Source organism: Heptranchias perlo, unplaced genomic scaffold (genome assembly GCF_035084215.1).
Source record: "Heptranchias perlo isolate sHepPer1 unplaced genomic scaffold, sHepPer1.hap1 HAP1_SCAFFOLD_64, whole genome shotgun sequence".
Lineage (NCBI taxonomy): Eukaryota > Metazoa > Chordata > Chondrichthyes > Hexanchiformes > Hexanchidae > Heptranchias > Heptranchias perlo.
The window spans coordinates 955,783-975,757 of record NW_027139666.1 but is presented as its reverse complement, the minus strand read 5'-3'; the positions used below and the strand labels follow the sequence as shown (position 1 = coordinate 975,757).

Below are 19,975 nucleotides of genomic sequence, written 5' to 3'. Positions count from 1 at the left end.
CCACACTCCCCCTCCTTGCTCCTATTAAGCTGTAAATCCCCCGTCCCACACACTCTCCCTCCTTGCCGCTATTGAGCTATAAATCCCCCGTCCCACACACTATCCCTTCTTGCCCCTGTTAAGCTATAAATCACCCGACCTACACTCTCCCTCCTTGCCATCATTAAGCTGTCAAACCCCTGTCCCACACTGTCCCCCCTTGCCCCTACTGGGATGTAAATCCCCCGTCCCACACACTATCCCTTCTTGCCCCTGTTAAGCTACAAATCACCCGACCTACACTCTCCCTCCTTGCCCCGATTAAGCTGTAAATCCCCCGTCCCACACTCTCCCTCCTTGCTCCTATTAAGCTGTAAATCCCCCGTCCCACGCACTCTCCCTCCTTTCCATCATTAAGCTGTAAAACCCCTGTCCCACACTCTCCCCCCTTGCCCCTACTGGGATGTAAATCCCCCGTCCCACACACTCTCCCTCCTTGCTCCTATTAAGCTTAAATCCCCCGTCCCACACACTCTCCCTCCTTGCCCCTATTAAGCTGTGAATTCCCCCGTCCCACACACTCTCCCTCCGTGACACGTCCTCGCTGTTTGAAATCCAGATTCATGGCAGGATCTATTTTTCCTCCTTTTCTCTCCTGAAGGTTCTGCGTGATGTTGGGTTTCGGCCCCAGTCACTGATTGCCCTCCAGTACCCGGCCAAGTGGTAATTCTGCACCTGTGAGCCTGTACAGCGAGCTGCCGGCATTTCAACCATTGGGAGCAGCACAGTCACCGTCCCTGGCTGATTCTGACCGGCAAAGCTGAGGCCAACGGGAGCAGATCAACAACAACCTGCATTTGCACTGAGCGGAGTCTCAGCAACACCGAGTGCGGCTCAGGCCCTGAATCAGAGCCGGGGGACCCGGGGGATCGGGCGGGCGGGGGTCCCGGGACTCCATTACACCCATCATCCAGCGCCTCCCCCGTCCTACCCGCCGCTTACCGGTTTCTTCTCCCGTTTCCACCGAGTCCGACTCGCGAACAAAGCAGCGATGAGTTCCCAGAATGCACGGCGGTCCTCGGGAGCATGCGCAGTCTGAGCGGAAAATCAGCACCTTGGAGAGATAGAGGGGTTTCTGGGGCGCGGGTATTGTGGGGCCTCCGGCCGCCATTAGTCGCAGTGCGTCGGTCACCGTTCATATTGCCCGCGTCGCGCACAGAACCCTTTCTCGAAATACAGACTGAGGAATTCAGAGCCGGTTTGCTAAACAGACACTGACCGTACAATGAGGAACAGTGTTTTTCAAACTTTTTTTTTCGTGACCCAGCGGAAGAAAAACACTTCCCCCAGGGACCCAAAACATATCATAGAATCATAGAATCATAGAAGTTACAACATGGAAACAGGCCCTTCGGCCCAACATGTCCATGTCGCCCAGTTTATACCACTAAGCTAGTCCCAATTGCCTGCACTTGGCCCATATCCCTCGATACCCATCTTCCCCATGTAACTGTCCAAATGCTTTTTAAAAGACAAAATTGTACCCGCCTCTACTACTGCCTCTGGCAGCTCGTTCCAGACACTCACCACCCTTTGAGTGAAAAAATTGCCCCTCTGGATCCTTTTGTATCTCTCCCCTCTCACCTTAAATCTGTGCCCCCTCGTTATAGACTCCCCTACCTTTGGGAAAAGATTTTGACTATCGACCTTATCTATGCCCCTCATTATTTTATAGACTTCTATAAGATCACCCCTTAACCTCCTACTCTCCAGGGAATAAAGTCCCAGTCTGTCTAACCTCTCCCTGTAAGTCAAACCATCAAGTCCCGGTAGCATCCTAGTGAATCTTTTCTGCACTCTTTCTAGTTTAATAATATCCTTTCTATAATAGGGTGACCAGAACTGTACACAGTACTCCAAGTGTGGCCTCACCAATGCCCTGTACAACTTCAACAAGACATCCCAACTCCTGCATTCAATGTTCTGACCAATGAAACCAAGCATGCTGAATGCCTTCTTCACCACCCTATCCACCTGTGACTCCACTTTCAAGGAGCTATGAATCTGTACTCCTAGATCTCTTTGTTCTATAACTCTCCCCAACGCCCTACCATTAACGGAGTAGGTCCTGGCCCGATTCGATCTACCAAAATGCATCACCTCACATTTATCTAAATTAAACTCCATCTGCCATTCATCGGCCCACTGGCCCAATTTATCAAGATCCCGTTGCAATCCTAGATAACCTTCTTCACTGTCCACAATGCCACCAATCTTGGTGTCATCTGCAAACTTACTAACCATGCCTCCTAAATTCTCATCCAAATCATTAATATAAATAACAAATAACAGCGGACCCAGCACCGATCCCTGAGGCACACCGCTGGACACAGGCATCCAGTTTGAAAAACAACCCTCGACAACCACCCTCTGTCTTCTGTCGTCAAGCCAATTTTGTATCCAATTGGCTACCTCACCTTGGATCCCATGAGATTTAACCTTATGTAACAACCTACCATGCGGTACCTTGTCAAATGCTTTGCTGAAGTCCATGTAGACCACGTCTACTGCACAGCCCTCATCTATCTTCTTGGTTACCCCTTCAAAAAACTCAATCAAATTCGTGAGACATGATTTTCCTCTCACAAAACCATGCTGACTGTTCCTAATTAGTCCCTGCCTCTCCAAATGCCTGTAGATTCTGTCCCTCAGAATACCCTCTAACAACTTACCCACTACAGATGTCAGGCTCACTGGTCTGTAGTTCCCAGGCTTTTCCCTGCCGCCCTTCTTAAACAAAGGCACAACATTTGCTACCCTCCAATCTTCAGGCACCTCACCTGTAGCGGTGGATGATTCAAATATCTCTGCTAGGGGACCCGCAATTTCCTCCCTAACCTCCCATAACGTCCTGGGATACATTTCATCAGGTCCCGGAGATTTATCTACCTTGATGCGCGTTAAGACTTCCAGCACCTCCCTCTCTGTAATATGTACACTCCTCAAGACATCACTATTTATTTCCCCAAGTTCCCTAACATCCATGCCTTTCTCAACCGTAAATACCGATGTGAAATATTCATTCAGGATCTCACCCATCTCTTGTGGTTCCGCACATAGATGACCTTGTTGATCCTTAAGAGGCCCTACTCTCTCCCTTGTTACCCTTTTGCCCTTTATGTATTTGTAGAAGCTCTTTGGATTCACCTTTGCCTGATCTGCCAAAGCAATCTCATATCCCCTTTTTGCCCTCCTGATTTCTCTCTTAACTCTACTCCGGCAATCTCTATACTCTTCAAGGGATCCACTTGATCCCAGCTGCCTATGCATGTCATATGCCTCCTTCTTATTTTTGACTAGTGCCTCAATCTCCCGAGTCATCCAAGGTTCCCTACTTCTACCAGCCTTGCCCTTCACTTTATAAGGAATGTGCTTACACTGAACCCTGGTTAACACACTTTTGAAAGCCTCCCACTTACCAGACGTCCCTTTGCCTGCCAACAGACTCTCCCAATCAACTTCTGAAAGTTCCTGTCTAATACCATCAAAATTGGCCTTTCCCCAATTTAGAATTTTAACTTTTGGGCCAGACCTATCCTTCTCCATAGCTATCTTAAAACTAATGGAATTATGATCACTGGTCCCAAAGTGATCCCTCACTAACACTTCTGTCACCTGCCCTTCCTTATTTCCCAAGAGGAGGTCAAGTTTTGCCCACTCTCTAGTCGGGCCATCCACAATAATATCTTCTGACTGGAGTTTTCATCAAATCCCAATAAAGGTCAATACATGCTCGCTCTTCACTTCACTTCAAGTAATAACTAAAATTAGACATCGACGTTCCTTGAAAATCATTTTAAATACAGTTTAAATACAATAATGAAACGGTCAGGTTGAGTTTCACTTATTTAACGTGGCGGGTGGGTCCGCCTGTTGTTCACGATCTCGTTCCAATCTGGATCACAAGATGAAAGCGCTCCACGCATATCAGGTGCACTGTTGAGTCGGTTTCCTTCTCTTGTTTTTAACTTTGTCAGAGTCGAAAATCCCAGTTCGCAGATGTAGGTTGTTTTGAACGGCAGCAACAACAGAACACTAATCTTACTCAACAGAGGATATTCTTTGAAAACACTGATCGAAAAACATGACAAACTGAATGACTTGTGGTGTGCTTTCAGTGTGCTTACAGGTGAGTCGCATCAGCTCGTTTTCTTGCTCAAGCATCAAGTTTAGCTTCATTATTTATTCAGGATTTTCGAAAGCAAAAGGATCTTTCAACCAACGCTTTTCCATCAAATTTTCAAATCCCTCTGCAGGGAAGTCGTGATCAAAATGGTCAGACAGAGCAGCGAGATGTAACTGTATGACACATTTCACTTCATTCCCTTTATCTTCCTCGATGCTGTTCTCTCCACCCCAGAGGTTGTGGATGTTCAGTCGTTTAATGTATTCAAGATTGAGTTTGATAGATTTTTGGACAAGGAAATCAAGGGATATGGGGATCGGGCAGTAAAGTGGTGTGGAGGTACAAAATCAGCCATGATCGATTGAATGGCGGAGCAGGCTCGAAGGGCCCTAAGGCCACCTACTGCTCATATTTCATCTGTTCTTATCCTGCCAGAGGTGCGGTGCCCAGAACTGAATACAATACTTTAAATGAGGTCTAACCAGAGCTCCGTATAACTGTGACATAAATTCCACTCCTTTTTATTCCGGATCCCTTGAGATAAAAATCAAAATTCCATTACCATTTTAACTTTTTTTTGCATTTTTAGTGAATTCTGCATTTGGTCCACAAATCTCTCTCCTCCCCCACAGTTCCTAACTTCTCCGCATTTAGAAAATACTCTGATCTATCTTTTTATGGTCCAAATTGGATGACCTCACGCTTCCCCACGTTGAACTCCATCTGCCACAGTTTTGCCCACTCACTTAATCTGTCAATTTCCCTTTGCAACTTTCTGCTCCAATCTATAATGTTAATTGTGCCACCTAACTTAGTGTCATCAGCACACTTGGATACAAGGCTCTCTACATAAGAACGTAAGAAATAGGAGCAGGAGTAGGCCATACGGCCCCACGAGCCATCTCTGCCATTCAATCAGATCAGGGCTGATCTTCGACCTCAACTCCACTTTCGCACCCGATCCCCATATCCATTGATTCCCCGAGATTCCAATAATCTATCGATCTCAGCTTTGAATATACTCAACGACTGAGCATCCACAGCCCTCAGGGGTAGAGAATTCCAAAGATTCATAACCCTTTGAGTGCAGAAATTTTTCTCATATCGGTCCTAAATGGCCGACTCCTTATCTTGTGACTATGAGCTCCAGTTCTTGACTCTCCAGCGAGGGGAATCAGCCTCTCAGCATCTACCCTGTCAAGCCGTCTAAGAATGTTATACATTTCAATGAGATCACCTCTCATTCTTCTATCTCCACAGAATATAGGCCAATTTTACACAATATTTCCTCATACTGCAATTGCAGCAAGATCTCCTTAATCTTATATTTCAAAACCCTTACAATAAAGGCTACCATTTCATTTGCCATCCTCACTCTCATTAGACACTTTGCAGCTCACTATTTCCAGCATGTTTTTCCTCTATTCCTTCTATAGGGAAAATAAATAAAGGCTGAAATCATTTTACTAAACCTACACTCGTTTATGTTTTGGAAACAATATCCAACTGAACTGCATCAAATTCAATACTTAAGAGTTTCTGAAGGAAATAAACTAATGAGAACACTTAATTGCGATGGCCGGGAATCGAACCCGAATCAATTTCTTGGAAGGCAACTATGCTCACCACTATACCACCATCGCTGACCATCCATCATCATAAAATAGTTGTTAAACATCACACCCTGAACAGACACCGCAAGCGGTTGGATTTTGTTCTTCATTTGAACCGGTTTCCGACTGACCATTTCTCGCTCTTTTGTAGTTCACGTCTCCGCCCAGTAGATGTCGCAAACCCCCCAACCAATGGAAATTACACACTATCCAGTAATCCTTCACGTTTTTCGGCCGCATCACCCATTTCGTGAGGTTAAATAATTACATTAAATGATTACGGAGACCGGACTACCAGCTGGGCACGACTGGCTGCTTAATATTCAAGTCTATAAGATCTTTAGAAAGGACAGAGAAGTTGGGAAAGGAGGGAGACCAGCAATATTGCTAAAGGACAATATTACAGCAGTTGAAAGATAGAATATCAGTGAGGGTGAGCGGGCAGTGTAAACACTCTGAGAGAGACCCACTACAAATGCCCCCACTGTACTCCTCCAGAAGGTATAAGAAGGGCGAGAGCAGGAGAGTTCTTTATTCTGCATTAACGTATTTGTGAGATTGTGGAAATGTCTGGAAGAGGAAAAACCGGCGTTAAAGCTCGGGCCAAGGCCAAGCCTCGCTCATCCCGGGCCGGTACTGTAGTTCCCTGTGGGCCGTGTTCACTTGCTCCTGCGAAAGTGGAAATCCGCTGAATGTGGGTGCCGGAGCCCCGGTCTATCTGGCTTTTGTGCTCGAGTATCTGACGGCTGAAATCCTCGAGCTGGCCGCCAACGTAGCCCACGACAACACGAAGACCCGCATCATCCCCAGACACCTGCAGCTGGCCATCCACAACGACGAGGAGCTCAACAAGCTGCTGGGACGGGTGACCATCGCTCAGGGTGTCGCCAGATATCCAGGCCGTGCTGCTGCCGAAGAAAACCAGCATTGTCAGCTCCAAGAGCAAGTAAAGCGGCAAAGATTTAATCTGATATCCCAAAGGACAGGACCAACCTTATTGAAATCTTTGAAGAAGGAACAGAAATTGAATACAAGTTTAAAGCATTAGATTAAATATATTTGGATTTTCCGAAGGCCTTCGATAAGGTTTCGCGTTGTAGACTCATGGCTAATTTCAGAGCACGTGGAGTCAGGGGACAGGTGGTAGAATGGATCGTAAGCTGGCGACAAAGCAGAAAAACGAGAATAGAGGTTAAGAGTCGCTACTCAGACTGGCAAAAGGTGGGAAGTGATGTTCCAGTTGCTGGGACTACTGTTCTTCACAATTTACATTGACAATTTGGAAACGGGAATCAGAAGTACAATTTCAAAATGTGTCGACGACTCCAAATTGGGGGATGTATTTAATACAAAGGAAGAATGTAGCAAATTGCAAGAGGACATTAATAAACTTGCAGAATGGAGAATAAGGAGGTCACACACTGCTTGGATAATAGGAGTCTAAACGGGATAGAGGAGCAAAGGGATCTAGGGGTACAGATATAAAAATTACAAGAACTAGCGACGCTGCTCAATAAGGTCATAAAAGACAAATCAAACACTAAGATTCATTTCGAGAGGGATAGATTTGAAAACAAAGAAGTTATGTTAAAATTGTATGGGACCTTGGTTAGACCACACTTGGAGTATTGTGCACAGTTCTGGTCTCCATGTTATAGAAAGGACGGAGAGGGATTGGAGAAGGTGCAAAAAAGATTCACAAAGGTGATACCAGAAATGAGAGGATATTCTTATCAGGAAATGTTGAACAGGCTGGGGCTCATTTCACTAGAAAAGAGAAGGCTGAGGGTTGACCTGATAGAAGTCCACAGGATAATGATCAGGTTTGAAAGGGGAGACGCAGGGAAAATGATTCCACTTGTGGGGAGTCCAACACTTCAGGTAATAAATATAAAATAATCGCTAATAAATCCAATTGGGAATTCAGGAGAAACTGCTTTACCCAAAGATTGGGAAGAATGTGGAACTCGCTACCCAAGGAGTCGTTGAGGAAAATAACATAGGGGCATTTAAGGGGAAGATAGAGAAGGACATGAGGGAGAAAGGAATAGAAGGGTGTTGTGATAGAGTTAGATGAAGTAAGGAAGGAGGAGGCTCACGTGGAGCATGAACACCGTCACAGACTAATTCGGCCGAATGGCCTGTTTCTGTACCTTGGTTTCGATGTAACTCGATGCAAAGGCTCATGTTCAGATCCACCCACTGAATGTGTAAAAAGACTGGTTACTGACTGAAGGAGACGCTGATATCATGCGACCAGTGTTACTTTGAGCTTCTTTTGTCTTGGTGTAGACGACATTGGGTATTAATGGGACTGGAGTCGGGGCACCGACCAAAGTCCGGTACTTTAAACGGTGACTTATGAACCCCAGCCCACACATCACCAGATTTCTTGTATTTATTTAAAATAGTTGCCATGCTGGGCTCGTAAGGCATCACCAGAACTGTTCGACGAACCTTTCTACATCTGTGGGATTCAGCGCTTCGCTCCGTTTCTGTTATATTTTGTTGGATTATTTAAATAACGCATCAAACACACTGGGGAATCACTGAAATGTAACTCTGTACAGAAACAAATGACAGTGAATTACCTGGTGCCCAGGAGATTTGAAACATTACTCGCCTTTCGTCTTGTTGACTTGTCAACCGTGTTTCGAGTCCAACTACCCGCGTTGCTTCCATGTAAGGGATTAAACAGAGAGGGCGGGAGTGGAGGAGAAAGAGTGACAGACAGAGCAGAGAGCGGCCTCTGATCTTCCAGCTCCACCTCCAGCTTTCTCCACCCGCCAATTTCAAACAGTTTATCGATATTAGAACCGAAACACAGCGCTCTGGACAAACTCTTACATACTCGGACTTCATATTCAAGGATTTCCAGAAACCCGCAGCTTTTAAATAAGCCCCGTTACAATTAACAGTCAGTAATATTCCTGCCTAAATACAGTCCCTTCTATAACAAGTCAACCCGCCTCCTTCCATTTCAGTCCCAGACTCCCCCGATTCTATCTCCCCACACATCCCCTCCCGGACGGGTTCAGCAGTTTACAAACACTTTATTCTAGCTGATTTCGAGAATCTCTTGTGTTGGGGTTTGACTTGAGACGCGATGTTTCTCCGCTAGTGGTACCGTCTCACAGAGACTCTCACCCTGAATCTGTGAAAAAGAAATGTCCATGAACTGGGACTGAAGCCGAACACATCCCCGGTTACACTGCGGCCCGGCCCGGAGAACCCATTCTCTCTGTTTTATGTCAGACAGTATCCCACCTTCATGTCCAGCACTACAGAGAGACAAACACACACTGACAATCGTACACTTCCTATCAGTGTGTTCATATCAAGCTCAATAGCATCATCCCACATTCATATACAGCACCAGAGAGAGACAGAGAGAGGGAGACAGGGAGACAGACACGGTGAGAGAGAACACGGAGAGACAAAGTGCCACAGTATCAGTTGCAGACTAACCTGTAAAGTTTCGTTTAATCCAGAAATATCCAATTGGAGAGACAAAAGATGCAATCTCATCTCTCACTGATATTGTACCAGAGGCAGACACACTATTAATCCCACACACAGTTCAGAGAGTGACAAAAACAATGGGCCACATTTAACCCTCTCTTGCCTGTTGTACTTTATTCTGTTTTGCAGCTCAGGGACGTTCGGTATTACTCTCAGTAATCGAGAGTTTCAATCTGATTAAATTAATCTGGGACCGGTGCTGTCAGATATTAATCCGACACGATCCCAACAAACACATCGACTCACTCTTTCCTCCTTTTTTCTCCAGGATTGGTTTGAGAAATCCTCCCCCCGCCCCAGCTTCTTCCTCACGCGTCTGTTTTATCAGTAAAGAGTGCAAGAATGAATCAAAGCCATTTATCACCCGCCCACTTTATCTATGAAAGGCTCTTTACCATCAAAAGATTCCGAGAGAAACAGCAGGGATGGAAACATCTGGTTTAATAGTTAGAGATTGTAAAGTCAGTCTGGATTCCAGCGTTAGGCACTGGTGGAATCCCATCTGTTTTCCATTCTGGTGCCTGTTCCTGCACTGCCTGTGGACCCCATTCCCTCTGACCTTTCCCCCAGCCCCATTTCCTTTGCTCAGACTCTGAAAAATTCCAATTGGGGAAAGTTTCCATCGATTTTTGTATTGGGATTGAAACCAGATATCTGCGCATGCGCGGCTCAGCTCCGCCCCCAGCGCTGGTTGTTGGTGAACAGAAGAGCGCATGCGCGCTCCCCTCCCCCAGCTCGGCCTGTGGGCGCCATTCACTCAGTGAGCGGAAGAAGATGGTTTAAAACAGCCGGGAATGGAGAGATCACGGCCCCCGGGGGAAGGGAGCAAAGAGCAGCCTCGTTACAGCAGCTCATCGCTTCGGGACCGTGTCCGCAGATGGGCTCAGAGATCGGCATTGAGTCCGGGGGAAGGTCAGGGGGAGTCCGGGGTCTGTTTGTAAGAGGCGGAGTGGATCAGGAACTGGTCCCGGAACATGGAGTGAGCGGGGGAAGGGAGAGGTCATTCTCGGGCTGTGTGTGTCCAGGGTGTGTCCAGGGGAAGGGAGACTGAATGGGAAGAACCTGCTATTTAAAACCATTGCTGTTTTCTCTCCCCAAACCAGTAGTGAATGTTCCTGGTTTAGTTCCAGTCTCACCCTGTTTGTTGTTATTGGACAGTGAAGAGTGGAAACAGAGCCGGTCAGTGAGGATGTGGGGAGTTATACAAAGAGCGTCTGTTGCAGGGATCAGGTGAGAAGTGTGAAGGACACATTTTAAACAGCGGCTGTTTGCTTTCATTTGAACGGTAAGTCCAATGGGAGAGGGGATTAGAAACCTGACCTGTACAAAGGTCCCTGCCCCATCGGGTTGTCCCATTCATGGATCAGTGCAGGGGTTGGGTTGTGTCTGGATGTCACTAAATTGTTGTAAAATTGCCCAACACACCTGGTGTGCAGAAGCTGAGTGCTGCAGTACTGCAGTGGAGTCAGACACTGACACTGTTTGTATCACTGGTTTTCATTTGTGGATATTCAAAATAATCATTGACATGGATATTAATTCGAACACTTTTGTATTTTCTACCTCACTGGTTCTTGAGTTACAAGAGATAAATTTCTTCCGACAGGCAAATCCTTCAAGGACCCAGAATCAGTGGTATGTTTCCTCCACTCGAGGCACAAGGAACAGTGCAGCCAACTCCTTCTCCCACACAGTAAGTACATTATCACACACAGCGCACAGAGACACAGAGGCACAGACAGGTCATCAGTTCCACAGTCTCAGACAGTAGAAGCACTCAGTCCCACACTGATCCCAAGTTTCACAGGCACATTTTCAATCCAACGTTCAAACAGAGCAGGTGAGGCAGACACTGTTCCATTTCCCCCGAGCTGAGTCCCGCTGACAGGTAGATACAAAAATCCCAGTCCAAGATCACACTATCAGATTGAAAGGCACTGAGTCAATCTCACAATAGGGCAACATTAGGTACGAATTAAATCACAGATCGAAATCACACATGGCACCCGATTGGAAGGTACATAATCTATCCCAATAATGTACCCTGAGATTCCAATTGAATACTAGCTCAGAACTCACACACACATGTGAGTTTAATACACTATTCGAATGGATATTGCATGTATCATGTGATACAAATTCCATACATGTCCAAAACTCATGTACAGTATCAGATTGAGAAATGCTGTGACAGTGTAACCTGAGAAACAAATTAGATATCAGTTGATAATACACTCATAGTATGAGATTTATAGATACAGTATCAATTCTATTAGTATAGACTGAGCTACACATTATATACCATTTGAAAAGTGTCACCATATCAATTTGAAATATACATTATCATACACATTTGTACTTACAGAGATACAGATTTAATAGTAGTTCAAAAAGCAGATAAATTATCTGATTAAAACCTACAGCGTCAAATCCTAAAGTGTATCCATATTTACCAGTTAAATAATGAGAGATATGACCAAAACATGAAGATATTAAAGCTACAATTTTGAACGCAATAATGCAATCTGAGAGAATAATTACATACAAATACAGAATGAATCTCACACTCAGATACAGTACCAGAGACTGACAGATGCAAAAGGAATCCCAAACTCACATACAATACTAGAGACTGACAGACACAGAGCGAATCCTACACTCACATATGGTACCAGAGATGACAGATACAGTTTGAATCCCACACTGGCATACAGTACCAAGGGCTGATCGATATCTGGTTAATTACTCACTCTCATAAAGTACTAGAGACTGACAAATAAATAATGACTCCCACATTCACACAGTACCAGAGACTGACAGATAGTGAATGCATCCCACACCAACATGCAGTCTGAGAGGCTGCAGAAATAGAATGAATTCAACACCCACATACAAGACTGGAGACTGAAAGACACAGAATAAATCCCACACTCACAGTATCAGAGACTGCATATATAGAATAAATCACAAACTCACACACACGACTGACAAGATACAGAATGAATCTCACACTCACACACTGTTCCAGAGACTGGGAGATACAAAATGAATCACACATTAGTGCAGGCTGTGTAACACATTACTTACCAGTCCAAGAAGTATCAGATTGAAAGATACAGTATCAATTCCATTAGTGCAGACTGATCTACACATTATAAACCACTACAAAAAACTGATGCAAATTCACTCTGAAATATACAGTTTTCCATTCATGCAGACTGAGCTGCACATCATATACAAGTTCAAAAATGTCACTTTATCAGTTTGGAAGAGAAACTAATGCACAATTGTGTTCACATCGATACAGATTTAATAGTAGTCTGAAAAGTGCCCACATTCTCTGACTATATTCTACAGAATTTCATTATCAGCCAATTAAACACTGGGAAAAATATGCATACATTGAGGTATTAAAGATACTGTTTTGAACACCATACTGTAAATGGAGATACAAATTACACAGAGATAAAGAATGAATCTCAGACTCAGATAGAGGGCCAGAGTCTGACAAAAAGAATGAAAGCAGCACTCACACATTGTAACAGTGACTGACAGATACTGATTGAATCCTACATTCACACACAGTACAAGGGAGTGACAGACATAGAATGAATCACACACTCCCACAGTACCAGAGCCTGACAGATAAAGAATGAATCACACATTCACAGACAGTACTATGGACTGACAGATACAGAATGAATCCCACACTCACAGACAGTGCTGGGGACTGACAGATACAGAATGAATCCCACACTCACAGACAGTAATAGGGACTGACAGATACAGAATGAATCCCACACTCACAGACAGTAATAGGGACTGACAGATACAGAATGAATCTCACAGTCACACACATTAATGCAGTCTGAGTTACACAATACACAGTCCAAAAATCTCATAGTTTCAGATTGAAAGATACAGTATCAATTCCATTAGTGCAGACTGATCTACACATTATAAACCACTACAAAAAACTGATACAGATTGAGACTGACATATACAGTATTCCATTCATTCAGACTGACCTACACATTATATACAAGTTCAAAAATGTCACCATATCATTTTGGAAGATAAACTAAGTCACAATTGTTTTCCCTCGATACAGATTTAATAGAAGTCCAAAAAGTGCCCACATTCTCTGATTATAACCTACAGCATTACATTTTAAAATGTATCATTATCTACCAATTAAACACTGGGAAAAATATTGATACATTGAGGTATTAAAGATAGTTTGGAACACCATACTGTAAACGGAGATGCAAATTACATACAGATAAGGAATGAATCTCACACTCAGATGGAGGGCCAGATACTGACATGCAAATTGAAACCAGCACTCACACAATGTAACAGTGACTGACAGATACCGAATGAATCCTGCACTCACACACAGTACAAGGGACTGACAGACATAGAATGATTCACACACTCCCACAGTACCAGAGACTGACAAATAGAATGAAACCAACACTCGCACAATATACCAGTGACTGACAGATACCGAATGAATCCTACACTCACACACTGTAGCACGGACTGACAGAGACAACATTTATATCACTCACAAACAGTACTAGAAATTGATAGATGCAGAATGAATGACTCCCTCACATACAGCATCTGACACTGAGGGGAACAGAATGAAACCCTCCTTCACACACAATACCAGGGACTAACAGATATTGAATGAATCCCACACTCACAGACTGTACCAGAGACTGACAGATACAGAATGAATCCCTCACACACAGTACCAGGGACTGAGAGATACAGAATGATTCCCACACTCACAGACTGTACCAGAGACTGACAGATACAGAATGAATCCCACACTCACATACAGATCGAGAGACTGACAAATACAGAATGAATCCTACACTCACATACAGCACCCGAGACTGATAGATACAGAATGAATCCCACAACCATATACAGCACCAGGGACTGACAGATACAAAATTAAGCTCACTCACACACAATACCAGAAATTGACAGGAACAGAATGAATCCCACACTTACAGAAAGTAATCACAGACATTATTGCAGATCTGAGCTGCACATAACATACCAGTCCAATAATTTCACCATGGACAGATTGAAAGGTACATTATCATTCACATATGAGTTCAGAGATTAAGATGTGATGCTACTCTAAAACCCACACACGTGGTTTGATTAAAGAAAATCGAAAAATATATCCATATTTACAAATTAAATACTTGACGAAAAACTGCATATACTTTAAAGTGTTAAAGATACAGTTTCAAGTAAAATACTGGTAACTGAAATAAGAATACAGAATGAATTCAGATTTGCACTTTGTCTCAGTGACTGAATGACAGAATGAATGCCACACTTAGATAAAGTAGCAGATAATGGCAGATGCAGAATGAATCCCACAATCACAGATAGCACCAGAGACTGACAGTAAGAGAGTTAATTCCACACTTATGCACAGTACCTGAGACTGGCAGATACAGAATTAATCCCTCTCTCATATACAGTGAAAGAGACTGGCAGATACAGAACGATCCTAAACTCATATGTAGTGCCAGAGACTGAGAGATACAGAATAAATACCATGCTCATACTCAGTACCAGAGAATGACAGATGCAGAATGAATCCCACACACACAGTATCAGAGATTGACAGATGCAGATGAAATCCCGCTCTCATACACAGTACAAGAGACTGACCTCTACTGGACGTAGGCGAGAACTGTGAAAGAGCGGAAAACAAATTCGCATGATCTGTCGTGGTTGCAGAAACAGGACAATGTGCAATTTGAGGAAAGTTTCTGTCTGTCACTTCTATTCATAGAATCATAGAATCATAGAATCATAGAAGTTACAACATGGAAACAGGCCCTTCGGCCCAACATGTCCATGTCGCCCAGTTTATACCACTAAGCTAGTCCCAATTGCCTGCACTTGGCCCATATCCCTCGATACCCATCTTCCCCATGTAACTGTCCAAATGCTTTTTAAAAGACAAAATTGTACCCGCCTCTACTACTGCCTCTGGCAGCTCGTTCCAGACACTCACCACCCTTTGAGTGAAAAAATTGCCCCTCTGGATCCTTTTGTATCTCTCCCCTCTCACCTTAAATCTGTGCCCCCTCGTTATAGACTCCCCTACCTTTGGGAAAAGATTTTGACTATCGACCTTATCTATGCCCCTCATTATTTTATAGACTTCTATAAGATCACCCCTTAACCTCCTACTCTCCAGGGAATAAAGTCCCAGTCTGTCTAACCTCTCCCTGTAAGTCAAACCATCAAGTCCCGGTAGCATCCTAGTAAATCTTTTCTGCACTCTTTCTAGTTTAATAATATCCTTTCTATAATAGGGTGACCAGAACTGTAGACAGTACTCCAAGTGTGGCCTCACCAATGCCCTGTACAACTTCAACAAGACATCCCAACTCCTGCATTCAATGTTCTAACCAATGAAACCAAGCATGCTGAATGCCTTCTTCACCACCCTATCCACCTGTGACTCCACTTTCAAGGAGCTATGAATCTGTACTCCTAGATCTCTTTGTTCGATAACTCTCCCCAACGCCCTACCATTAACGGAGTAGGTCCTGGCCCGATTCGATCTACCAAAATGCATCACCTCACATTTATCTAAATTAAACTCCATCTGCCATTCATCGGCCCACTGGCCCAATTTATCAAGATCCCGTTGCAATCCTAGATAACCTTCTTCACTGTCCACAATGCCACCAATCTTGGTGTCATCTGCAAACTTACTAACCATGCCTCCTAAATTCTCATCCAAATCATTAATATAAATAACAAATAACAGCGGACCCAGCACCGATCCCTGAGGCACACCGCTGGACACAGGCATCCAGTTTGAAAAACAACCCTCGACAACCACCCTCTGTCTTCTGTCGTCAAGCCAATTTTGTATCCAATTGGCTACCTCACCTTGGATCCCATGAGATTTAACCTTATGTAACAACCTACCATGCGGTACCTTGTCAAATGCTTTGCTGAAGTCCATGTAGACCACGTCTACTGCACAGCCCTCATCTATCTTCTTGGTTACCCCTTCAAAAAACTCAATCAAATTCGTGAGACATGATTTTCCTCTCACAAAACCATGCTGACTGTTCCTAATTAGTCCCTGCCTCTCCAAATGCCTGTAGATTCTGTCCCTCAGAATACCCTCTAACAACTTACCCACTACAGATGTCAGGCTCACTGGTCTGTAGTTCCCAGGCTTTTCCCTGCCGCCCTTCTTAAACAAAGGCACAACATTTGCTACCCTCCAATCTTCAGGCACCTCACCTGTAGCGGTGGATGATTCAAATATCTCTGCTAGGGGACCCGCAATTTCCTCCCTAACCTCCCATAACGTCCTGGGATACATTTCATCAGGTCCCGGAGATTTATCTACCTTGATGCGCGTTAAGACTTCCAGCACCTCCCTCTCTGTAATATGTACACTCCTCAAGACATCACTATTCTCGTAATTTTGCACGTTTTCTGATTGCAAAATGAAGACAATTGATTCAAAATAAAGTTTTTGTTTCACTCATTCGATAGTTGTGAATTTACCCCGTTATTTTTCACTTACATTGCGCAGTATTTCTCTCTGATTTCTCAGGACACGATTTACATTGCTCCTCTACCCCATTTAAACTCATATTTTCCAAGCAGTATGTGGCCTCCTTATTCCCCCTAACAAAATGCACCAGCTCACACCTTTCTATATTGAAATTCAATACACATTTACACAGCCGTTCTGCAAGTATATTTTGTCGAAGTATTGGCTATAATCCCAAAATCAATTACAAGAATTTAACACAGCATTAAAACCAATGTTTGGTCCAACAAAATGTATTTGCATCTCGTCTCCATTCCCAGTTTTTCTGAATCCCACTCTTGCAAGATATTGTGAAGAATGAGTTTATCTTCTGTCCCTCTCTCATCGGCAAACTTCATTGACCCGGGGTTTGGGGACATCTACTGGCCGGAATCAGAACTGCAACAGTTCGGAACAAATTGCTGAAACCGGACAATGTGCAGTGTGAGCGTGTTTGTGATTGGTGGCAGGTTCTAAATCTGATTGGTTTCTTCAGGTATCCAATCAGAGAGTTACAGTGAATAATTATTGTGACATCACTCTCAGTGACCCAATCACAATCATTGCCTTCCCCCATCCCTCATTAGCATAGGGCTGTGGGGCTGCCTATTTCATCCGAGCTCGGAGCGGATTTGGGTCATTTCTGGGTCTCAAATTGAGTTTGAAAATGCCTGAGGACAAGAAAGCAGCTCCCAAGAAGGGCGCCAAGAAAACCTTGAGTAAAGCACCAGCCAAGGGCGGCAAGAAGCGGAGAAAGTCGAGGAAGGAGAGTTACTCCATCTACATCTACAAAGTGATGAAGCAGGTTCACCCCGACACCGGCATCTCCTCCAAGGCCATGGGCATCATGAACTCCTTTGTGAACGATATTTTCGAGCGCATCGCGGGTGAGGCTTCCCGCCTGGCCCATTACAACAAGCGGGCGACCATCAGCTCCCGGGAGATTCAGACCGCCGTGCGCCTGCTGCTGCCCGGGGAACTGGCCAAGCACGCTGTGTCGGAAGGGACAAAGGCGGTGACCAAGTACACCAGCTCCAAGTAAAACTCCACAATGTACTGAAAAAAAACCACAACGGCTCTTTTAAGAGCCACCCACAACCTCTCTGAAAGAGCTGCATTTCCTATATAATTGCTTAGTATCTTTTTAATACCGCGATATTATTCCAATCCAAAACTGATACTGTAACTGCACCGTTGAAATTTCTGACCCATAAACTGAACGCGAGTTTCTGATCCGCTCCTTCCCATTCGTTTTGTTCTTAAAGCGTTACTATTCCAGCCACGAACACACCCTGAATGACCCCGGGAGCAATTCCATTATCTCCATGAATTCAATCTCAGAAATGTTTAATGTCTGAGGTGAAAATCCCCATTTTAAAAGCAAACGCACCCCTTGCAGAAACACAGCGGAATAGGCGCAGAATGAGAATTCCGTCCGGGTCCCTCGTTTAATAGAAGCACTCCCGGCTCTGTGAGAAAGGAACAAACTATAACGTGTCACTTTCATAAAGACTGAATAAAAACGTGTCACTTCACGGAATGCTGTGAATGGGGCTTTAGTCCCGTCCGGTACAGTTTGTAAGCGATAATAGAATGAGCCATAAATTAAAGCAGATTTTAAAACAGCGCCAGCGATTGGTGACGGGTACCGCTGAATAAGAAAAGATAAAATGAACGGGTTTAAAATCTTGTGCTCAGGGCGACATTGATCTAAATCCGGTCCTTTACGACACTGGCGGGTTTTTTGAAATTCATAAAATTCCTAATCTGTCCGTTGAGGCTGTTGAATCCCGCCCTCATCTAATTTCCAGCTATCTGATTGGTTATTGAAATAGGCAAATGAGGTGTAATAATGCCCAACCAATCAGATGATCTTTCAGTCAATAAAAAGGGTTAATACAGCCGTCATTCTTCATTCTTTGTGAAAGTGTTTGTGAGATTGTGGAAATGTCTGGAAGAGGAAAAACCGGCGGGAAAGCTCGGGCCAAGGCCAAGTCTCGCTCATCCCGGGCCGGACTGCAGTTCCCTGTGGGCCGTGTTCACAGGCACCTGCGAAAGGGGAACTATGCTGAACGTGTGGGTGCCGGAGCCCCGGTCTATCTGGCTGCTGTGCTCGAGTATCTGACGGCTGAAATCCTCGAGCTGGCCGGCAACGCGGCCCGAGACAACAAGAAGACCCGCATCATCCCCAGACACCTGCAGCTGGCCATCCGCAACGACGAGGAGCTCAACAAGCTGCTGGGACGGGTGACCATCGCTCAGGGCGGGGTGCTGCCGAATATCCAGGCCGTGCTGCTGCCGAAGAAAACCAGCAGTGTGAGCACCAAGAGCAAGTAAACCGGTCAAGATTTAATCTGATAACCCAAAGGCTCTTTTCAGAGCCACCCACTGTATCTATGAAAGGGCTGAAGCGAGTCAGAGCTTAATTTAATAATAAATCGCTTAGTTAGAAACTAACGATATGTTGTTGAATACAAATGATCTGTTCAATACTCGCTTCTGGACAGTAGATGTCGCCAACCTCCAATAGGTTGAAATTTACAGATTGTATAGGAAATGAGGCACAAAATAATCAGTTCATTAAACTGGGAGGGTGGAATACAGAAATAACAGGTGAGTTTGATCATCGGCAACAAGAGGCACTCTATTGTGTTCCGGCCATTATTGTAAGTGTTATTTACAGTCTCATCCTCCCAGAACACTTACTCGGTCTGACTTCCAATACCCAGATTTGTCCGCCAGAAGGTGACGGATGTGTTGATTATTGTGTCAGCGATTGCTGAATCAGTGAGTGAAATTTGTCTGTTATTGGCTGAGTGAGGGATTTATTCTGTCCCTGTCAGTCTGTTCCTGTGTCAGTGACGAGTACCGCAGTGAATGTGACACTAAGTTTTACACTGCTTCTGATTCTAGCGCTGAGCGAAAACACTTAAGTTCTATTAGTGCGAGTTACAGTGAAACAGCCTCTGTCACAATAACTGGAGAGGAAAAATAGACAAACTTTATTTGATCCGAGTCTGGTTCATTAGAGATGAAAATATTTCCAACAGAGCCAAGCTGATACCATAT

General features: G+C 44.4%; 2 protein-coding genes across 2 annotated transcripts; both read left to right on the top strand.

The window, feature by feature from the left end:
- Nucleotides 1-17,573: 17,573 nt before the first annotated feature.
- LOC137317947 (histone H2B 1/2-like) lies at nucleotides 17,574-17,948 on the top strand. Its single transcript, XM_067980943.1, has one exon. It carries the CDS (start codon nucleotides 17,574-17,576, stop codon nucleotides 17,946-17,948), a length of 375 nt encoding a protein of 124 aa, XP_067837044.1.
- A 905-nt stretch (nucleotides 17,949-18,853) lies between these two features.
- On the top strand, nucleotides 18,854-19,363 carry LOC137317917 (histone H2A.J-like). The gene has a single exon (XM_067980915.1). The coding sequence runs from the start codon at nucleotides 18,854-18,856 to the stop codon at nucleotides 19,241-19,243; it is 390 nt and encodes a 129-aa protein (XP_067837016.1). The 3' UTR covers nucleotides 19,244-19,363.
- The last annotated feature ends 612 nt before the right edge of the window (nucleotides 19,364-19,975 follow it).